The sequence below is a fragment of the Atractosteus spatula genome, chromosome 5 (assembly GCF_055471065.1).
Source record: "Atractosteus spatula isolate fAtrSpa1 chromosome 5, fAtrSpa1.hap1, whole genome shotgun sequence".
NCBI lineage: Eukaryota > Metazoa > Chordata > Actinopteri > Semionotiformes > Lepisosteidae > Atractosteus > Atractosteus spatula.
In genome coordinates, this window is record NC_142710.1 from 18,444,437 (window position 1) to 18,467,163 (window position 22,727).

Below are 22,727 nucleotides of genomic sequence, written 5' to 3' on the forward strand. Positions count from 1 at the left end.
TACTGTTCTTTTAAATTTTCTCCATTCATTGGAAGTTTCATTTCACACCTCTCTGCACCCATTCTGACTTCACACCTCTTGATTGGCCTCTCTTTCTGTCCCCTGCTCCCGCCTCTCACTCCTCCTCCCTCCCAACCTTTGTTCTCCCGCTACTTTACCTTTGCCTACTGCCCTGTCTCTCTCACACCTGAAGAAGGCTCCACGGCCGAAACGTTGTGTTCTCTTTCTTCTTTTTTTCAGCATGGAATAAACCTATTACTTGTTCCGTTACATTAATAGTGCCGAGTCCCACAGCAATTTAACATGCAAAACAAATTTTCAGATCCCTACAACAAGTACACATAAATATACATACATTTTCTATCCATAGACTTTTGTTTTATTAATAAAGATCTTCTCACCAGCCGCTCAGCAATATAAAGAATAATGTTCACAGAATCCAGCCTGTGACTGATGTCCTCCCAGTAGGAATTCAGAATAACAACTGGTTTTGAGTCAGACCATGGTAAGTAGTAGTAGAAACTGCCTATTTAAAAAAACAGAAATTGGCTTTACAACAGAAATAATTGCGGATTCTAAATTGTATGTTTCCCACAATTTGGTTCTGCGTACACATGGGAGAATGAGGAAGTGTAGGCAGATTCCTCTGACCCCCCCCATCATTTTTTAATATGCCCTGTTTTTTAATATGATTATGTTTTTAAATATGCCTTGTTTGGGAGATCCAGTGCCAGCTGGAGAAGAAGCTACAAACGTTCACCAGCCCTGACTAATGCAGACTCGAACCTGTGATCAGAGACCTCAACCTGTTCTCAAGTAAGCACCTTTACCCATTGAGCCACTCAGGAGGCCCCTTTGGAGGTTTGTATGTATATCCATCAGGTAGTGTTTATACGTGATTATTTGCTTTTATCCAACTCATTCTGAACTGAAATGCACCTCATGTTTAGCCCACGCTTCTTTCTAGCGGTATCCAAGTTCTTACCGTCGAACACGGCACAGCTGTACCGAGTAGTAGACGCCAGTGGCTTGCACGTTAAATCGAACTTGTTGCCATAGTTGCCAATGCTCACTTCAAACTGCACAGGCTCTCCGATTTCCTGCAACATGCTGGCTGTGTGAAAAACAGCACACAAGCTGTACTTCCTCCTTCGCTGGTACTTCTACAGGCAAAACCAAAAAAACTGGATAAACAGCCTGCTGCAAAAACAGGTGCTTGGTTCAGAAACAATTAAGCATGCCAAATATTTATTCAAAATCCTCAAAACAAAGACCAAGTCAGCCTCACAGACTTATTCAGAATAAACAGTGCAACACAAACCAGAAGCACTTCTTTACAAAAAGTGAAAGCTATGAAGAAGTGGACATGAAAACTAAGAACATAAGGCACTTCTTTAGAAAAGGGCTGTGGGAGTCTGGAACAAGTTGTTATTGAAGCCAATACCCTGGCGTCTTTCAAGAAACAGCTGGACCAGATCCTCTAGTTAATTAACCTCCAGCTACTAAATAAGCCAGAAGTACCCAATGGTCTGCTCTCGTAAGAAAACTTTCTTATGTTCCTGAAACATATTTGGACAGATCTGCAAACATTTTATAAAGATCAAAGAGCGTTATAATTCCACCGGTAAAAAGGTCACAGGGTAAAAATGTTCTGCCCTGTGTCAATACCTGAGTCACCAAGATGTCATCACTAGGAATGTCTTCAACTTTTTTTTCAGCTTTTCCATCAAGCTTAGTAGTGAGTTCAACCAAGATTCTTCCTCGATAGGCAACCCCCTCACCCTGCCAAAGGAAAAGCAGAGAACATGCGTTTGTAAAATTGACAGCCACCTTACATTCGTACATTTCAGATACAGCCATCTTCTGTCTCTATATTTTGATATTGCATTGCTATTAATATGCACACATTTATGTTTTTTTAAAAAGGGGGCATTTCGCATCACTAACCACTTCACAGTTGTCAGTTTGCAATGATATGGATGACTGCATAGCACACTATTGCACCTAGATGGCCTCTCCAAGGCTGTGCTCCACAAAACCCCATGAGAATGACAGTTCCCAGAAAAATAAATGTACAACTCAATCCCGAGAATTCAAATAAGGCTTCTATGCATTCATATACTTCTGATTTTGTAAGAGCACGTGGTAAATGCTATATAAGTTTTATTAAATGTAGCCTACACAAAATATTTGTATACACAATTATATTTGAACATTTAATTGAAAGATTTTCCTCCATGTATCAATGTGTAAAATAAGGTTAATGTCTACTTCAACAATTTGAAGCATAAAATCTTTAAGTTTATATATTTTATAAACTCACCTTCCCAAAATTTAACTCATCATATGGGTCAGGAAGACCAGTGTACTCTCTTGGACTCCCATACAGGTTAATATAGCATGGGCCAAAAGCAGGCAGAAATCCCACTTCTGACTCCCCTGTGTTCACTGAAAAAAACAAGTGGTATGAGCCAAGGACTCATCTTCAAACCGGTGCGCTGGTTTGGTTAGAAGTAGCAGGAGCACTATCATTAAGACAATGAACAGTGTTTGTGCTGTAAAGGTGGTAAAAATTGTGATTTACTATGAAATCACTCTAAAGGCTTTTAAAAATTTCCAGTATTCATGCTTCATGTTTTAAAGCTCCCAAGACCCACTTCCAATACTACAATTATTTTTTTTAATGGATCATCTGCAATAAACAGATCAAGGGGGCACAAATAAAAATATTTTACATTTACAGTTGTTGCATCAAAGTCAAACATTTTCCCTGAAGAAATTAAACCTGGGACTTGAATTTACAATTTTAAAAGCACATTAATGTCATTTAAAAAAAAACTGTACATTGCATCTAAATTATTTTTGTTTCTTCCACAGACATTGATGTCTCAAAATCCTGAACCTTGCCCATCAATCTGTAAAGCCTAGAACCTACTACACACAAAATACATGTTCATTCTGCTGAATGCTTGAAATATGTTAAATAAAGCTCCTGTCAAGGGTTAGTGTGTTAAACTGAACCACGGTGATACTACAATAAAAGTAAAAAACATTTAAAAATCTGCATGCACAGAATTTTACTGCATGAATTACTGTGTCAAAACTCCCATGAGAAAAGGAGCACATTAGCTAGATCTCATTTGATCAAGCAGACATCCATCACAGAAGACATTTTCTTCAAACAACTGCACAAACTGCTGCAGGTGAAAGACTTCTTGCTATAAGGAAACATTCACTGACATTATCATAATGCATTGGCAGATGTGGATCCAAAAAGCTTACTCTGCGAAGTTAAAAACAAACCACACGCACACAGGCACACAGTATGTAAAACTTTAGGCCAGCAAGAAGGGTCACCTGTAGAACAGCAGGTGCACCACTTTTTTGCCAATTAAGAGCGGTTTTAAAAGTACATAGGTACATTCACTAGCCTAAAGGTTCTACATAGTTCAGAAGAAGTGAAGTCAATGCAATGAAGTTAGGAGTAAGTAAATCAGCCGAGGTTAAATGTTTGCTTAGGCACGAGGTAACCCTTTAAGTGCTGAGGTTTTTTGCATAGAAACTAAATTTTTAAATTGTGTAGACCATCTGAAAAGGGATCTTAACCTAAAGGTGTTAAAATACTCTTTTTGTTCCCACCCAGAATGTTTTATTGATATGGTACCTTGAATTATTGGATACAAATCTTATGTTTGGAAAGATATTTACATACATACATTCTGTCATGTTCTAATGATAACGTTAAGTTCATTGAGAGAACTAATCCTGACAATAATGAAAGACAACATGCAGCCCTAAGACTGGTGTCAAAAACCCATGAGGTGGTGTTAAAAAAAACCTGCAACTCTAACTGAAGCAAGAAATTTCCACTTGCATGTACACAACTGTACTGAGCATAAAAACGTGGCCTGCAGTAAAGACAGGCAGATCGAGTTTATAAAACTCAGAATATTCACATATTCAGCAAAATCCCTTCTGCCATCTGGAAAAAAAAACATCTGAGAAACAGATTTCTGAATAATGTCTAAGTAATATGATGATACTTAATATATTGTGTGCATGTATTTTTAAATTAAAGATACACAGACTATATGGTGTTGGGGTCATTTCTAATTTTTTCATTCAAACTAGTTTCCAGTTTGATGAATGTGATAAAAGGATCTTTAGAAATGTCATACTTAAATGACCCCCTTTTTTTTTCTTTTATTCAGGCTGTGAGGTTAATAAAACAAGGCACCCTTCTCGCCTTGTTTTATTCAAATATACAGACTGTACCTCAGAATTCAAAGGGTTAAAAAATTCAAGATAGTTTCACAGATGTTGATTAGTATTAGTCCTAAACACACTCGCTTACCTAAAACATCAATAGGTACCAGCATTCCAGGATTAGTGCTAATTAGGGTCTGTGAAACCACTTGGTTCACTAGCAAAAGCTGAAGAGAAGTGGAATCTACGCAGATCAGAGTTCTATATTTCTCCAGTGCTAAAAACCACTTTGGACATCACAACTAAGGTGCCAATGTTTCCTTTGCAAGGCCCTGTGATACGTTTTTTCAGGGATACTGTTTCAACTAATTTTTCTGTACACAGACTACGCTGTGAAATTACAATCTCAGGTGAATAAGTTACAGCCAGTTTTAGTAGGTGCCACTCTTCCAATCAGAATTACACTCACAGATTTAACTACCATATGCCAAAATGCTGGATTTACTCTGGTTGGTTATACTATGAGCATTGTAAGGCAACTCTTTCTGATAATATTAATAATGAAAGATTTTAGCACTGGATAATACATAAAAGAATTCAACCACAAATTGAACCTTCAGATGCTGGAGAAGCCCCATATCTCGAATGCGACTCTATCCCAAAAAAGAAAAAAAAAACAAATGCAGTGAACAAACTAATGGAATACATTTGAGGTCCTATTTATAAATCAAATCGACACCAGGTATTAAATTTACCAGGGTTTAACTTTCCTGTACGCAAATGAAGTAATTTTTTCTCTGTCCCTTTTTAGGATTTTGTAACTCTGAACTTTCATCTTAACAAACATACACAAACATTTGGTTATATACTGAAACACTGACATCTTACAATCATTATACCTTGTTGATGTCTGTATATATTAAAAGTGATAAAGCTAACCCTTTCCTTTACCACAGCTGCAATTGATAATTAGAGGACTGATCTGTAATTTATCAAAACACTGTACTATCTATAGGTTTTTGTAGACATGCTCATGGCCAGACATTCAACACATTTCTTGTTCAGAATCCAATACATCAGAAATAATTCCAGCCAGAGTCCTGTCGGTTTTATAGGTGATTGGTAATCAGATCCATTCTGGGATTTAAGGAATGTCCTACCCTGACAGGGTCAAGGAACAGAGAAGACCACAAAGACCCCAAGCAATCAAAAGCATCAGCAGGCACTGACAAAGTCTACTCAGCAGACTTCTTCAGAATGACAAGTCAAATAAACCAGAGGGCACGAGTGGAAACCAGGTGGATGTGCATTTAAAACAGGGGACAGACACTGCTCTGCAAAAACGGTTGTGAGAGTATGGAACAGGCTACCCAGCCCTGCTGAAACTCAGGCCTGGCTTCCGTCAAGAAATAGCTGGATGAGATCCTTTTATCAATTAACTACCAATTTCCACAGGGGGTAAGATGAGGCAAATGGCCTCCCCATTTGTGAATTGTATGTTCTTTTGATGTTTGATCTGCAGCAAAGGGGCATCTGTCTTCATATTCACATCATTAGATCGGGATTAAAAAGAAAACCTAAAATGAAAATTAAAAAGTATCCTGCATCCCTGGGACCAGTCCAACTGCTTGGACTGTTCACGATAAAATATTACAGACTCCTTAAAACAAAATGTCATTTTCATGCAGACAATTTCACAAAGAAATCAACAGGATAGGGGTGGGCAGTATTTATTTTCACCACAGGTAAAACAGAAAATATTAAAATTAGTTAAAAAGTAATGTTTTATCTCAAAGTAAACCACCACTGTACCATTATCTATATTCCTGATGCAATCTGATTAGCATTAATCCTTGACTACAAACTTAAACACTGGTTTTCATCTTCAAAGGGGCCTTACCTTCAACTTCACCACCAGACGAAGCTATTTTAGACAGCTGTAAATACGTTGTTCCTACTGTATCATTTCTAGTCAGCCGATCCCTGTGTGAGAGACCAATAATGCGTTTAAAGTTCTGCACACTTAGGAGTAAAGAAAACACGCTAAATCAATAGTTTGTGTAACCCCCTCCTTTATACACTTTGTAAAAATCCCTTACAGATGGAGGTCAGTACTACACTGCCAAAGAAATCCCAGAGACACAGAAAGGCCTGCAAACACGACTAACTATTTCCTCAACTCTTGAAAGGAGAGCCCGTTTCTTTAAGAAAATTTTGGCTGTGTCCACCTTCACACAATCAGATGGGGAACATCTCACAGAAAACATTTTCAGTCTCGGTTATATGGGCTGGTCTCCTGTTTCCAACTGCCATGGACCTGGCACTGAATTAGAAAGAAGCCCAGAGAGATTTGTCAAGTAAGTTTGTTTCTCATTTCCAGTTCTTAGTTCTTAAGCTTAAGTGTTAAATAACTTAGTTTCGAAAGAATAAAACTAGTTAAGGAAAAACACAACATACCAGTCAAAAACAGTCAATTTGATACATTCACAAACGGAGGGGAACTGCAATATAAGGAAAACATGGTATAGTAAAACTCTGACAACACAAAATTGATTAGATACTTATGGTGATAACAGAACATTAAAAGCATATGTATTGTCAGGTTCTAAAAATTACCTAATAATGTTTTGGTATCGTGCAAGGCTTTTCTGAAGAAATCTGAACCAGCTGCGGTTTATTGATCACATTTAATAGCATTACACTCTTACCTTGGCCTGCACATTGATCAGCTGGTTCCATTCTGGGTTGGCATTCTTCTCCACAATCTTAGTGCACAGCTACATCAGAAAGAAATACTAAATGTTTCTTTTTCTCATACAATCATTGCAATCAGATAACAGATGCTGACATGTTTGCTGTGACCAAATTAAACACTTTTATCAAAAAAATTGCCAGAATTATCTTGGAGATGTTAAAAGGTGATTTGAGACCATTATCTATTAGAGCCTCCTTACATGCCTGCTCTAATATGTAATCCTGACCAACTATGTCTCCCAGTTAAGACGGAAAGAACAGCCAAGAGACCTACCACCTCCGTTTCACAATATCGGCTCTGCTCTAGTGCCAGAAATCACAAAGCTCTAGTGCTGCTGCACCAGCTTTTCTATGGTTTGAAGGACCTGCATATTCTAAACCTGCAGGTACACTTAAGCAAGGCAGAAAAGCCTGTTTCGCTCATTTGCAACTTTCTCCGTTCCACATGGCCGCGATCAGTTACATGTCTGGAAGTGATTTTTTTTGGCAGAAAGAGCCTAAATAGGGAGCAGCAGGTCCAGAGTTCCAGTCGAAGGCTCTGACAGGCCTGATACAGCTCCACTGCCATGCTTGCGGACAACAGCCCACCTTCTCTGCAGCTACCTGCTCAGGACTGACTGTGGGGCACCAGGACAAGGCACAGACACTCCCCGAGCACTACATACATATATAGCTGACCCACACAGCACAGACCCAACTGTCAAAAGGCCAGTCCCTCACTGTAGCAAGTTTTAATACTTCTAACTTGAGTCCCAAGGAGCCACATCTAGTTTAATTTAATACTGTGAAGTTTGTTACACAAGCAAACAGCCTTGACAACAGTCCCTGGAGAGACAAACACGCACACCAAACAGTAAGCAGCATTTCAGGAAGTGAGTGTACTTAATTAAAATGCTGCAAGGGTTGAGGACACAGTTCACACTTTCAGCTGTTGTTTTAGGCTCTATCATTTCAGGTCTGTAACACTACTACCACACTTACCTTTTTCCCTGCGAAACTGACTTCTATGAAAGGGTCTACCAGGTTCTTCTTGTCACTGTCACCTCCAAACATCTCCTTCACAGACTGGACAAATGCATCATCCACTAAAAGAAACATTTCTTTAGTGAACTGGAGGACTTGATTTAGTTAACAGTACAAAAGCTGTACATGGAGAAAAACTACAGCTTAATTCTTGAGGCTATTAAAGCTCTTAAAAGCTACATCTGGACATTGTGGTGCCGAGATGGCGTACTCTGTGGGATGTCCTCGGCCCTGAACACCTTCAGAGAGAAAGTGACCCATCGCAGTGTGACACCAGCGGGAAGCAGCAGGTTGCTCTCGATGTCATCCTCCTCTTCATTCCTTTCCCTCCTCTCCACCTGGTGAAAATATGATGGTCTTCAGAGAAGGTCCAGGACAATGTAAGACACAGATGAAACACCTGCTGTGGTTCTTTGTATAAAACTGCTTTACTTATACTGACAAATTTTTAAAGTGCAGAGGTCACGGGATCTTCAGAACCCACTTTGCAAGTTGTCATCAGGCCTCATTGCCTCATCAGACCAAGGGCAGAGACACCGATGCTTGAGCAGGAACCTCAGAAATGTTACCATTTTAAATATGTCATGTCTTAAGAGTTTCAGAGTAGTGAAAAAAAACAAACCGAATAACTAGCATCTAAAAACAGGGGTCCCCAATCCTGATCCTGGAGGGCCAGTGTGTCTGTAGGTTTTTAGCACAGCCACTGCTCCTAATGACCCAAATTAGCTCATAAGGGGCTTAATTGACCAGTTAAACAGCTGCTCCCAGTGCTGCCGATTCCTCCAGGACCAGGACCGGGGACCCGGAAAGTCCAGACGCAGCAGTGTTACCGGAGGCTCGTCTCCAGTCCCGACGATGAACATGCTGACTTTGAGGTACCCCTTGGCTGCCGAGGTGGAATCATCGGGGTCGTTCAGAAGGAGCCACTTCCTCATGACTGCATGTGCTTGGGAAGACCAGGAAACACAGGCTATACTTACACGTCTCAGAAACAAATCAGAACCGTTCACACAAAACATTCAAGTGTGCAAAACAATACAGGAAAATAAGCTAGAGATCTGCCTGGATTTTATTTTTTAAGTACTGGTGTGGGGATGAAGTCAATGAAAGGATTCTTCATGCTTTATGCCTTGCACGTATCAAGTGAATAAAAATCAGGTATCAGCCCAGAAAAGCTGATTAATTACTGTTAAATAATTTTGCGAGTTTTCTGAAAATGGAAATTCTCAGAAATATCTACAAAAGGCAAAAAAAACATTCTTGATACTTTAGTATCAATCTTTGGGTTGCACGAGCTACAGAAAGACTTTTACTCAAAATTCAACTTACCAGGTTCATCATAGATATATCCAACATCCAGCTGTGGAGGGAAAGAAAAGTATATAAACTTTCAAGTATAGCCTCCTGTTCAGAAATGCACCTTTTTTCTGAATTACAGACTATAAACATGAAGAAGAGACACCGAGCAGAAAGAGTTACTTTTATTTGATTTGTGTGCGATTTACTAGGGTACGTCCAGGGTTACAGAAGCAGACCTACAAGTACTGAGATACTCATTAAGCATTTCTTATGCAAGTGTGATGGGGCTTAGACACTGCAAACAACGTTTTCTAAAGGTTCTGTGGCTGTTCCAAGCACTCCATAAAAATATTAACTGTGTTTTGGAACACATTAAGGAATATATGAAATGCAGTAGATAAAGGAACATATACCTTAAACTCCCCCATGAGACTGTCTGCTCTCAAGGAATAGGAATTATACACCTAAAAGAAGAAAGCAGCCATGTTATCACAACAAGAGACTGTGTTGAATTATCCTCGCGAGATCTGTATGTGCACTGGCTGAAGCTCTGCTCTGTCCCTGCGGATTCCATGATTTGATCCCAGTTGCTCTCAGCCTCAGAGCCACAGAGCACTGCCCTGTAGAGAGCAGTGAACTCTACTGTACCACAAGACCAGCCTCCCATCACATGAGGGCTCTACATGGTCTTGGTTTCTAAGAGGGTATGTCAATGTAACTAGCACATGTAACAGGACTCATCAGCCAATACAGTAAGTAAAATGATTGAAAACTAACTCTCAGGAAGGCAACCCTTCTCTTGTGTCATGTTTGTTTCTGATATGTTAATTCAATTTCAAACCTTCATGTCTTAAGAGAACCAATTAAGTGAATAATTGTCAGCACTAGATTAAAACCTGTAAAACGGGGGATATTGAAAGGTGGCTTTATAATCAATAGGTTCAAGTTTGTCTACTTTTGGAAACTGCTTTTGGAAACGGATACTGTAAATCAAATTAAAATGACCACTATGTTATTTCTCTCTGTACCTTTGAGGATATATACAGTATACACACACACTGTTCAATGTTCTGGTAACAATGACAAAACTCCATTTGACAATGGAGTATTTGCAAATACCTACATAAGGAAGAGATTTCAACAATCAGGCACAACATACCCGAATGCTGATATCTTCATCAAAGAGCTCCGATGGCAACATGTTCACATTGTAAAAAAAAATCTGCAAAGGAAGATAGTTCAGTTATGGGATGTGGTTATATTTAAAAGAAGCAGTTTTGATCCGGATCTGTGTTGACTCTCTAAATACAGTTTATGGACTTAGGATTTGTTCAAAACAATACATTTTTGAGCTGCTACAGCCTTTTCAGAAAGGCCTCTTTGGGAAAGTAAGAGGAACATGTTACAACTAGGGCAAAGATCCCAGGTTACACAGCTACTGTGAAAACTTGTCAAATTGTGTTAAATGAGATACCAAGAACTTACTGGAGCAGAAAGGAGAAGCTGCAAAAAGGTGTCAGGCAGATGGGTAGAGTGGACAGATATGGAGACCAGAGGACAGGCTAGGAGGAAGAAAAGCCAAGTAACTGATGCCGAGGACAGGGTCCAAGAGAGTTAGGAACAAGAAGACACCCTGTAGAGGGAACAGTACAGCCCCAGTAGAATCCCATCCCAAATCCAGCACAGATTTACACAACTACACGCACAGGAGATCTGAACACAGCTATGCTGCTTTACAAGGAGAGAAGCAGTTATGAAAAGCAAACTGCACCAGACCTAAACGAAGATGGAAGTCTGCCCTTTTCAGATTATTAAAAATTCCTTTCTGTGGTTTCTTTATTAACAGAAGGCACCTCCTATCTTAAAAGTGATTCAATACACAGCAGTATTATAGGATTCAAGCTTGTGTCAGCAACTGCAGACCTTTAAGATTAGGTCTATTAAGAAAAAAGTGAACCTCGTTCAAGACAATGGTTATTGTGCAGCACAGAAATCTCTTCTGCCTGTGAACAATAAGTGTAAAAATCAATGCAAAAACTTAGTTCCAAAAATATAATGATCTAACAAAAACATAAAGAGATATACTAATCCTAATTCTGTCACAAATATATTGTTAAAATTAAAATGATTGCATTTAGCCTACAAATGTATTTAACGTAAGTAACGCCAATGTATTTAATGTCAGTGGAATTTATGAAGGCAAATATTATATGAAATTACCTCATCAAAGAAAGGATTATTTCCTCTCTTGATCCTTGTTCTGTGCGTCTGACCACAGACATGAACCTTGACAACAGGCTTGATGTTGTTTCCAGGCAACTGACGACCCTCGATGATTCGAACACGGATCTATTGAATAGAGATGGAGATTTCATTTTTTTAAAAAAATCAGCAGCTATAGCATATCACCCTGCAACTTACAACTGGCAACCCACTGAAGCTAAGCAGGTGTGATCCTGGCCAGTACCTGAATGGGAGACCTCCTGGGAGAGCTAAGGTTGCTGCATTAAGTGGTGTTAGTGGTGCCAGTAGGGGGCACTCACCCTGCAGTCTGTATGGGTCCTAATTACCCAGTATAGTGATGGGGAAACTGTACTGTAAAACAGGCGCAACCCTGTTATTAAGATGTAAAACAAAGGTCCTGACTTTCTATGGTTATTAAAAATCCCAGGGCGTCTCTCGAAAAGAGTTATGCCTAATTTCCCATTGGCCTTTACCAATCATGGCCTCCTAATAAACCCCATCTATGAACTGGCTTCATCACTCTGCTCTCCTCCCCACTGATAGCTGACGTGTGGCGAGTCTACTGGAGCACTATGGCCGCTGTTGTATCATCCATGTGGGTGCTGCACACTGGTAGTAGTGGAGGGGAGTCTCCATTACCTGTAGAGTGCTTTAAGGCCTTGAGTGGAGTGTCCAGAAAAGCTGTATATAAATGTAAGTAATACAAAAATAATAATAATAATAATAAACTGTAGCAGACAGATCCACTGCAAGTTAAAACCCAAGAGTTATTACAGCCCTCCAGCTGCTCTAACACATATTTGTTTTTGCAACACTCCATGCTAATAAGGTCAGAACTATTGACAAACATGGCTTACTTCAGAGCAGTCTCCAAAAGATCAAAACGTTGCATGAATCCTGTGCACCTAACAGCCCCAGAAATAAATCTTAAGCCACATTAAGTTTGTATGCAAAAATAGTTTAAAATAGTTTAAAAAAAGTCAAAGTATAACTAATTTTACAAATGATTGTACACAATATACATGGGAATGCTTATTATCAGTGGAAGGCACATTTAGGGGGATCAGTCCTCCCTCTAAGAGGAAGGAACAAGGGCACATCTCTGGCAGGATGACACCCGAAAACATACCCATGATATTTATAAGCACCGGAGTCCATACCTGGAAATCCTGAGGCTTGTTGGGCAGGGTCCTGTTCCTCTTTCTCCTGCCAGTCCTTTTTTGGAGCTGATTCCCAGGCTGACCAGGAGACGAGGGGTCTCCTGAGAGCCCTCCCTGGCCTCCATCAACACGCTCTTCACCACCCTCCTCCTCACCATCTCCACCTATAGGAAAAGACACCTGATTTTGTTATCGCCTCCCAGAAACAACCTGCAACCATACCCACTGCCAGGCAGTGAATTTGGAGGAGTGAGCCCCTCCACCATAAGCAGAACGCTACCAATATTTCAGCACAAACGTTGCTCCACCACATACTGTACACTCACTGCATCGGCTGGTCCTTCCCTTTACTATGGATTATTAAACTGAAACTGCAATTCAGAAGAAACAAATATCAGTATGTCTATTCCGCACAGTCAGAAAAATTATCAACCTGCTAGAAATGACGTGTGAAGTAAAATGTATTTAAAATGTTATTTTCTTGGTTTCAAAACATCAGATGATATAAACCATTTTCCCTTATCTCTCAGGCCATAACATCTAGGAAATCTAAATGTACAGTATAACTCATTTCCTTTGCCTTAGAAATACAGATCACAGATGAGGAACATTTTGCAGGTCTTATTTTCTTACTCTTCAAGCCAAGCAGTATGATGTCTCCATAAGCTGAAATACTGAAGATGTACTGTATATATTGCATGGAAGACATTAGGATGCAGACAAGCCTCTTAACCACAGGTTCATAGAGTATAGTCATTTACTGGTACCAAAAACCTTACAGACTGAAAATCTGTGCCTCCCGATCTGTGCACAGATTCATTCTGAAATTGAGCCATGATTCATTGTTTTTTTTTTTACTTCCATAATAATAAAGGAAGTTATAACACAGAAAGTGAACTTGACCAGACGACAGAAAAAAATTAAGTATTGTACACAAGAGATGATGATACTTTCAGAACCAAGGTACAATTAGATAAGATAAGCAAGTTTGTGGACACAGAGCAGATAAAAATATTATCAACTGTTTTAAGATTTAAAAAAAGCTGCAACATTAACCACATGCTTTAAATGTGGAGCCCAAAGGTCTTCAACCCTGATCCTGGAGAACTCTAATCCTTTTAATTTTATAGGTTTCCCATTTCTGAAAATTGAGAATATAATTGATAAACAGCAAGTAATTTGTGCAATTAAGAGAAATATGGTCCCTGAGGGATGTAAATTACTTATACTTTTGGTCCCTAATGATCTCTAAATAAACCAATTCTGCGCTTAAATGATCACAATGGATATGCACCAAATCTTTGGGATTTAATGATTTAACAGTATCAAAAAAAGCTGCTGGATTGGACCAGGCAAACAGTTTGAGACCCTTAGAAACAGCAACTCCAATGTTTTTAATAGCACTGAAAAATAAGTGTATGCACAAAAGAGCAACACTGGTTGCAGGAATGACTCGTCAAACCAGATTCATCGCCCTTTATCAACTCTAAAGCATTATTTTCCTAAACTTAGTTCCTTCCTGAAGAAAACTTTAACACTTTACCTTACATAATGCAAAACTAAAAAGACAGACAAAAATGCCTGACATCTATTCACGATTTCCCCTTAAGTACAGTATTTTCCTTTGGATTTAAGGAAGCAGTTTGTAGTTTTACAGATATACAGTACATACTATACACCACAAACAAAAGGACAGAATTGGACCACGTCTGTCTAGAACAATGCAGAAGAGTTAACCATCAAGTTACTGTATGTGATGAAGTCTTCCGGAGTAGCTGCTTGTGCACCAAAGATGGAAAAGCACAGAAACACTATTCATGACTAGCAGGAAGCTTGTAAGCTGTTACAGAGGTATGACTGTGTTCTACACATATGCAAATTGGTACTGTTGCACAACAATATGCATGATTTTCATAAGGCCAGTTTGTAATTTTGCTCCATAAAAAGAAATATCAAAATAACGCAGCTGTGCACATTCCTCAGTAAAATAGCAGCAGAAATATTAAGCTATCATCACAGGAAAAATAAGCTTAAAAATTCTGAAACATTCACAGTTCCCATAATCTGCTGATGGTCAGATTGTGTATACTTTCCTTTAACATTCCATCTTTTAGTTCATGCAATAAAGCCTTTTGTTAAGAAGTGTCCTGGTGATATTTACAATCCCATCCTATATAAATATACAATCCTATATTTGCAAAAGAAACAGGGAGTGTCTATTTATTTATGTTTATGTCTTTATGCAAACATGTACGTGTACATACAGTATAGCCAGGGGGAATGATGAGCTGCAGAACCGGTTTGAAACACCTGCAGTGTGTTCAGGATCTTTTAGACACACAAGTACTGGAAATGCGTTTTATCAAGTTGATGTGACGTAAGTGCAATATTGAAGACCAAGCGGTTAATTAGAACTGTAGGTGAGCAAAGAACTTGGGGGGGAAAGGGGTGAATAAGTAGTTACTGTGTGCGATTTACACGCTATCGCAAATAAACAAGCCTTGTCGGAAAGCAACCTGCATCCTCTCTTTTATACAGCGCTATTCATGTTATTTATTCGATAGCAGCGACGTTTGTGTTTTCTGTTTCCCAAAACCAATGCAGGCAAGAAGGACCTCTTAGAATATTAATCACTGTAGATACTGACTGTAAATTCCTCAGTGATGCAATCCTGCATGTTTCCTATTTAAATTATGCATGTTTCAGGGCATGTATCGGAGAAATTGAGTGATATATTTCGCACTGCAGAGAACAGGCTAACAACTAAAAAACATTATAAAATTATTTAAAATTCGTGAGCAATTTGTTCATTTATTTGACATCAGTAAATGGTCGTAGAATGGATTCAGGAGACCTTAAACTTTATGCAATTTACTAAAACACACGACGTCAAGAAATGTCAGTCGTAAAGACGTAGGCTAAATTAAAACAGTAGTTGAAATAAACTTCGTGTATACTAATTTAAGCATTTGTCATTGAAACTAAAACAGTAACCACCTCATGGGCACACCTAATTTTACTAATTATTGCCGAAGCAGAAAACAGCCTAATTGTACCTCAGTACAGGCGCAGGCGTTGTACATGAAACATTACTGCACTTGCTACCTAATGATAATTATCCGTAGACATCACTTTCATGAAATAGAGAACGACATAACCTACCCTTTCTCTCCTGGCCTGGTACACCGCCCTGCGAGTCTTCCATTGTCACTCAGGAAGAAAACCCAGAGTACTGAAACTCAAGTTACATTTCAAAATATGCAGACCAGCTTGTTTCATCTTACCGGTGTCTCCTCCACCTACTACCTCTCCGCCGTCTGTTTGAACGTTGGGATTGGAAGGGGCGGTGGCCGGAGGTTCGTATCCAATTGTCAAATTAATCGTTGCCTAAAATCAGAGAAGGCTGTTTCAATTAATTCATTGTTTTAATTAAAAACATCTAGCGAACTATCATTATCCCATTATTTACCTAAATTCACAACGGTGTATTAATAAAAGGCGCTATGCCGTAAATTCCACATTTGCCTAATCTTTTTGAGGGAATGAAAACAGTTGTTGTTTTTTTACATAAAGATAATGAACACACGAAATATAATACTAAACAATGATATTTTCATATTAATGATGATGACACAGAAAACATTCATTCTCCGCGCACTGCGGAACCTGACAGAACGGGTAAAATTAAAATACCCGGATGCAAACCGTGATTGTTATTCTGTTAAATAGAAATATTGCATCTTGTTGGCTAACAGCCACACGTTTAACAACTTTGGTTTTTTGACGAGGTACCGGTGGAATAAAAATGGTTATATCTACTGTGTGTATTCACTAAATATGGAGACAGAGTGGAGGTACTTTATATGGAGTAAATCCATCTGTGGCTATACTCCCTGTCCTGTAAAACTGGACAATTGAAGAACTGTCCTTGACTTACAGCTTTGAATTCTCACAGCTCTTGCATACTGTGCATGTTCCTATTTATCTTGTGTCTAAATTAAAAATTTAGACATTTGCAATACTATACCAAATAGGAGGTAATTAACTCTACAAACCCAGACAAATATATAGTATTTTTACACAAGATAATGGACTCAAATTTCCATTTTCTTTTAATGGGGGCAGATGGGAGCCGATTGCAGGACAATTGTGTACAAACATATGAAACTTTACTTTTATATACTTGATTGCATCTTCCCAAGTACCACGCTTTAAAATAATGGCATGCTTTACCATCAGAAAAGAAGAAAAGATTAACTTACACCAATGTCTTGATTCTTTTCATTGAGAAGAGGCAAATTCTTCGATGGGAGGGACCTGACCTGACCAGTTGCCAAGTCTTTTAAATAAACTTTCGCAGAGCCAATAAGCCTATAAAAAGAGGATTTTAGAATGATTTGAACTGTACATCACGCATTTCATTGCAATGTTCTTTATTATGTTATTGGATCATTTATCAAAGATGGTAAGATGCAGCCTAGCTATAAATACACATGAGGAAAAGGACACTGGGTCATCTCCTGGCACCGCTCAGTCTTTGATCAAAGTTTTACTGCTAGCAGTAGAATGAGGCCAGTCAAGTAAAGAACAAAGCTGCAAAAACTGAGGCAGATCTGTGCAGAGCAGTGGAAGCACTAGTTGGAGTGTGCTTTTCCTCCCAGGAATTATTTTAAAAGCTGCTCTCTACACGCCCTCTCTTTCTAAAATTTAAACCATGTCAGACACTGCTGTTCGAGTGAAAAGCAATAACAAACACACGGTTATACACCTGAGAAGGAAAGAGTTCACCTCACATGATACAGCCATATTCCATCTTTCAAAATTTCAAACACCTACAGTAAGGATACTGGTCTTTAATATTGAGACATTATTGGAATATACCAGTTTATTTTTTTTCTGGCTGCTTTTTGATTTAGAATATCATTTGCTTTGGACACCAAAGTCTAGTGAATGCTGGATACAAGTGAAATTGGCGCAGGTTCATTTTCTAATCAAATCTGTAAAACTCATATCTGTGTCACATGGGGGACTACTTATAATAACCGCTAGCTGGAGCAAAACACCTCAGGCAACGTGTTCAAAATAATCTGATCAACAATTGAATCTGCCTTCTGCTACAGAAGTAGAGGGAAAGGTAACTACGTTTTTGACTGCCTGTCATTTGGAGAAGTGGGAAAGGAGCACTAAAACACTCAAATCGCCTTTGTTTCCCAGAAAGTCAGCAGACATCCTCTCTTCACTGGTTGTGCCTTCCCAGTCCTAATACTTGGAGCTCCAGTGTCAGCTGTCAGTGTCCATTCCAGTCAGGCAAAAGCTTCGGTTGCTGATCAAATAATTAAACTAATAATGTGATTGTTTAACGTGTTTCTCCTGTTTTATTATGTTTCTGCTCCTAAAAAAGCTGCAAATTTTCAGGTTCTTCACCAATATTTTAGGTAAATATCACATAGTTTACAAGCTTTCTGGCACAGGGAACACTTTAAAAAACTTATAATTAGCAGATTTGTTATATCTTGGGTTCAAGTAATTCATCAAGAGCTCAGATGCAGAAAAAACTAGCTGACACCAGGATCTGGTCTTGGCCTCACAGGTAGACTGTAGATATTTCTGTTCCGTGCACTTTAATCCGAACCACAGCAAAGGCAGTTTTAGTAAAGTCAATCTCTCTGTACACCTTACTTCTCCCTTCACTTGCAAATACACAGAGTGTGTCCTGGCAACCTAGACTGCCTTGTTTAAGAGGAACAAGCCGATGACTCATTTTACTTTCCAGCAGAGCCACAGCCCTGGATATGTCCCGCCCTTAATGCTCAGAGCACATGAAAATCATCCTCACATGCTGTCCTGCTGTTAGGCTGATATTCCTAGTGGGAGTGGCTGGAAGTCGTTCTGTTAGATCTCAGGGTTGTTCTGTTAAGAGTTCAGGGTAGATTAACGCACAATCGTCAGAGTGTTTTAAGCACACACTCTTAAGAAGTATTACATCCACACTGACCACATGAATTCCATGGAAATGTCTGTATTATACAAGTTCTGTTGAATTGTCCTTTTAACAAAATACTTTTTCCCCAGCAGTTTTCACTGCCATCCATTCTGATATTTGTTGTTCGTTATGCAGTCTGCACTTGAGATCTGCCTTCTTCAGCTCAGACCATGAATGTTCTACCAGAAACGGATGGCCAATCAAGAAGAAGGATCTCCATATCATCATTTACCATTTGGTTCAATGCAGACTTTGCACTGTATTGTTATCCTGTTGTGAAGTCCGTATGTGACTTGAGCTTTTGGACAAGAGGCACCAGGGATTGACTATGATGTCCTGGTAAATTTTGCATTCACTCTATTCCAAATTTTGGGGTCATTCCAGTTCTAACCTGAAGCAGTAGATGCAAAACAAGACTAAAACGTAGAAGGAGTGACATCTCAACTGACAGCATTTATTTTCAACATATCTACAATATGAACGCATTTGACTATAGTAATATATTAGTTTTTGATATAGTCAATATAGTGTCATGCATTTATATTACATTTTAATTACAAAATCTTGACTTACACCTGCATTTTTTTCAGCTGAAATCAACTTTTAGTTACTTTTTAAGGGATGTTCATCCTGCTGTATGATTGAAAAAGTAAACCATACCTTTGTTTTCTATACACAGTCTGTCCTATTCAGTTAATATTTACACAGAATTAATTCAAGTATGTTGGGTGGTATTACCAAAAATCACTTTATAACAAATATTTAAATACAATGTTTTTTTACAGTACAATCAAAACTTAATTCATAAACACATTTGGTGACTTGAACCAGACAAGTCTGAATATTTTTATTTGAAAAAAACTCTCTGAATTATAGTTGCACTGTCCCTATATACTGCAGACACAAAACTTGAATATCCTCTCTTTTAACGACACCTTACATGCCTATGGGATTCATCTCTAATGTTAAAAATAAGATATTTATATATAATTCTTATAAAAAACAATTAATCAATATTTTCTATAAGAAATTTTAAATGTTTGAACATTTTTATCAAGGGCCAGAGCTATTCAGAGCTGTTTAATATGCAGTATAAAAAAGCACAACAATTGCTTAACATTATAATACATTTCAGATCAGAAAGGAAAAGTCATCAGCACACAGGGGTTTTGCTGGAGACTGTCACTATGTCACGGTATTTAATGTCTCCCTTAAAAAGAAAGAGGGATTTCCAAAATAAGTTAGGGGTAAAAAAAATAACTCTTTACAGTTCTCTCTGCACAGTTAATTTATTTTTAAAACAAAGTTCACAATAATCCACTATACAATGTACAGCAAATAGTGAGGCCTCAGATTTTGGCTCTAACTACAGGCAGGAACACCACCTGGCAGCCCAAACACATAATCCAAACAAGATCCAAACCCTGCACACCAGGTGTGTCCTCACTGTAACAGTTACCTCACTGCTAAAAGGGCAGAAAAACACTTTTCATACTTTTCCGAGACTATGAAAAGGAAGATACACTTGACATCCTTGCAATCAGCTCTGATGCAGCTTTTGTAATGTACAGAAAGGCAAAAAGTCAATAAACAAAATTAAACAGGCTTATTTTTCCCCAATGGTGACATACTGATTATTAATAACACATAAACAGACTTCCACAAGTTCAATTAAATCTGAAACAACCACTCTCTAGAGGGTATGCTAGAAGACTCAAATTAACAGGAGCAAAAGGTAGCAACACACAGTCCAAAGACCATGGTCATCACAGACAAAGCCATCTGGATTTCTTGGACTACAGCTTTATTTATGATCTGCAGACTCAAACCTGAAATATGTTTCCATTTTCACACAAAGAGCCATTTACCTCACCACTCTTTAGTCAGCTACACACCCTTGAATGTGACATATTTATAAGCAGAAATCAGATACCAGAAATAATACTGTTTTGAAACTTAATTTGTTTTTACTCCAAGGGGTTCATAGCACTTTTTATATGCAAAAAATAATTGTTCATGAACATGAAAACAGAAATACCAGAAATAAATCTGTGTACCTTTTACCTGCAAGAAAATCCTCATATTAAGTCAGTATATTGCAGTGTAATAACAACTTTCATTTGTCAAAGTCCCATTTATGTTGAGAATTTACTGAAATATTGAACTGACTGTAAAGTTGCCCATTTTGATGCAAAAATAGTTCTCTGCAAAATAAGTTCCTACTATTTCCAAAATGTAAAAGAAAAGGTTAAAATGAGAAGGACAATTCTCAAATTTCTTGACATCTAATATACCAAACTCATAGCCAGTAGTTTCTGCTCATAAATGATAAAGAGGTGTCTTTTGGATTATCACCGAGTTCCAGCCTCAGTAATGAGTGAATCAGACACTTGCTCAATAACCACATTGTTCTCCCATTGTCTTCATAAATGCACATGATTATTGTACAATAATTCACTTCTTGGTCCTAACAAGCATGAGTCTTCCCTTATTTCCCCTCCTACACAGAAGGTTTGAGTCAGTCCACTCTGTGTGGGCAGAGACACAGGTGGAAACTCATCACAGTCTGATGTCCTTCGTCTGGCTAAGACACCCTAACAGCTTATAATGTTAATGTTACTTAAAGCCCTGGATTCATTACCACAGAACCTCTGAATCTCATCTAACAGTCTCTGCATAATGCACCGTGTATAATTTTATTTTCGAGTAAGATAAATCGCATTAAAAAAAAAAATCATGAGCCTCCTGAGTGACTCAACCTGTAAAGGCTTGAGCTCTCTGGTCACGGGTTCGAGTCTGGGTCATGTCACTAGCTGACTGTGACTGGGATTGTCACAGAGTAGGGGAGTATTAGTTGGTCATGGCTCTCCTGGTAATGCCAGAACCTCCCGGGCCTTGCGGGCTTGCGGTGCTGTCGGGTGTGGTACTGGCCTTTCTTCCAGCTGGTGCTGAAACTCGATCGCGGAGGTGTGCTGACATGTTAAAGGACCAATAACTCGAAGGAGGGCTGGTAGGAGGAGCCCGTCAGCACTTCTTCAGTCTGCCTTGTGTGCGTTTGCACGGGACATAGCTGCAAGCTGAGACATGAAAAACACACCCCTGGCTATTCCAATATTCAGATGGGTATAACAAACGTGTGTAAACAAATCTGACAAAAAATATGACAGCTTTTCTTTTGTATGATTTTTGTTCCCTCTATATTTTTGGAAGAGAAACGTTTAGTTATTTAAGCAGTAACGTGCACAGCAGGAAATGCCAAGCCGATGTGATTTCCTGGCTTTATTTTACAGTTTCTAATCAAGGCCTCACAGGCATATGAGGGCACTTATTATTGAGTGCAGGTTAGAGTTAACACAACCCATATACAAAGATATGGAGACACAGAGCTGGGGTTAGACACATACTTCAGTTATACATTACGTTACACAGCTGGCCCTGTAGTTTCATAGATCTTTTTATTCTCTATATTTTTGTTGTTTATTCTCTGTATTAGGTAATTAGGAGAGTTCATGCTGCATACTTGCTGCTGTTAGGGATTCTCCCATCTTCAGGACATGGAGCCCAGTGCAGCCTGCACATGATCCACAGGCAGCTGTTCTGTTAGAACTTTACCCAGAACCTCTTATTAAGGTATACTCACTGCTGCCTTTCTTTAGCAGGATTTTATTCTTGGGTGTAAAAAGGAACATTCAATATTAAGGAATAAAAGCCTCTATAAAAAACTTTAGTGTGATTTCAAGTATGAGCAACTCTTATGTTCCTATATTCTCATTTTTTTGTCTTGGTTTTATTCCTCAGACTACAGTTTAGCAAATAAAGATCTCCATCCTGGTTGTATGATTTATAGAGGGACATTTCAAATCATCCATAAATGGATTTGATAGAATAATTTTAGTTCCCTTTCGGAGAACAGGGGGAGAATTTGACAACCTCTCAGGTTCTTTAGAATAACTGTTAGACTGCTGAATGGATGCATGAGTCACCAGGCTCCTAATGAAGCATGTTATTTCCTTTGTTGAAATAAGTTGTTAAAACGGGAGATGTCAAAAAATTCCAAG

The 22,727-nt window shown here is 38.6% G+C and overlaps 1 protein-coding gene across 1 annotated transcript in view; it reads right to left on the reverse strand.

Annotated features, from left to right (window-relative positions):
- myofl (myoferlin like) overlaps window positions 1-22,727 on the reverse strand; it is a 51,484-nt gene that overhangs the window by 21,388 nt on the left and 7,369 nt on the right. Inside the window, exons 4-21 of the mRNA XM_088916091.1 lie at window positions 16,949-17,057; window positions 15,971-16,073; window positions 12,687-12,850; window positions 11,503-11,631; window positions 10,442-10,504; window positions 9,696-9,746; window positions 9,313-9,343; window positions 8,814-8,929; window positions 8,195-8,321; window positions 7,942-8,045; window positions 6,915-6,983; window positions 6,664-6,707; window positions 6,107-6,189; window positions 4,821-4,859; window positions 2,324-2,448; window positions 1,669-1,782; window positions 986-1,163; window positions 402-526 (exon numbers count right to left, since the gene is read on the reverse strand). Coding sequence (XP_088772217.1) covers window positions 402-526; window positions 986-1,163; window positions 1,669-1,782; window positions 2,324-2,448; window positions 4,821-4,859; window positions 6,107-6,189; window positions 6,664-6,707; window positions 6,915-6,983; window positions 7,942-8,045; window positions 8,195-8,321; window positions 8,814-8,929; window positions 9,313-9,343; window positions 9,696-9,746; window positions 10,442-10,504; window positions 11,503-11,631; window positions 12,687-12,850; window positions 15,971-16,073; window positions 16,949-17,057 — 1,774 coding nt within the window. The remainder of the gene's footprint in view (window positions 1-401; window positions 527-985; window positions 1,164-1,668; window positions 1,783-2,323; window positions 2,449-4,820; window positions 4,860-6,106; window positions 6,190-6,663; window positions 6,708-6,914; window positions 6,984-7,941; window positions 8,046-8,194; window positions 8,322-8,813; window positions 8,930-9,312; window positions 9,344-9,695; window positions 9,747-10,441; window positions 10,505-11,502; window positions 11,632-12,686; window positions 12,851-15,970; window positions 16,074-16,948; window positions 17,058-22,727) is intronic.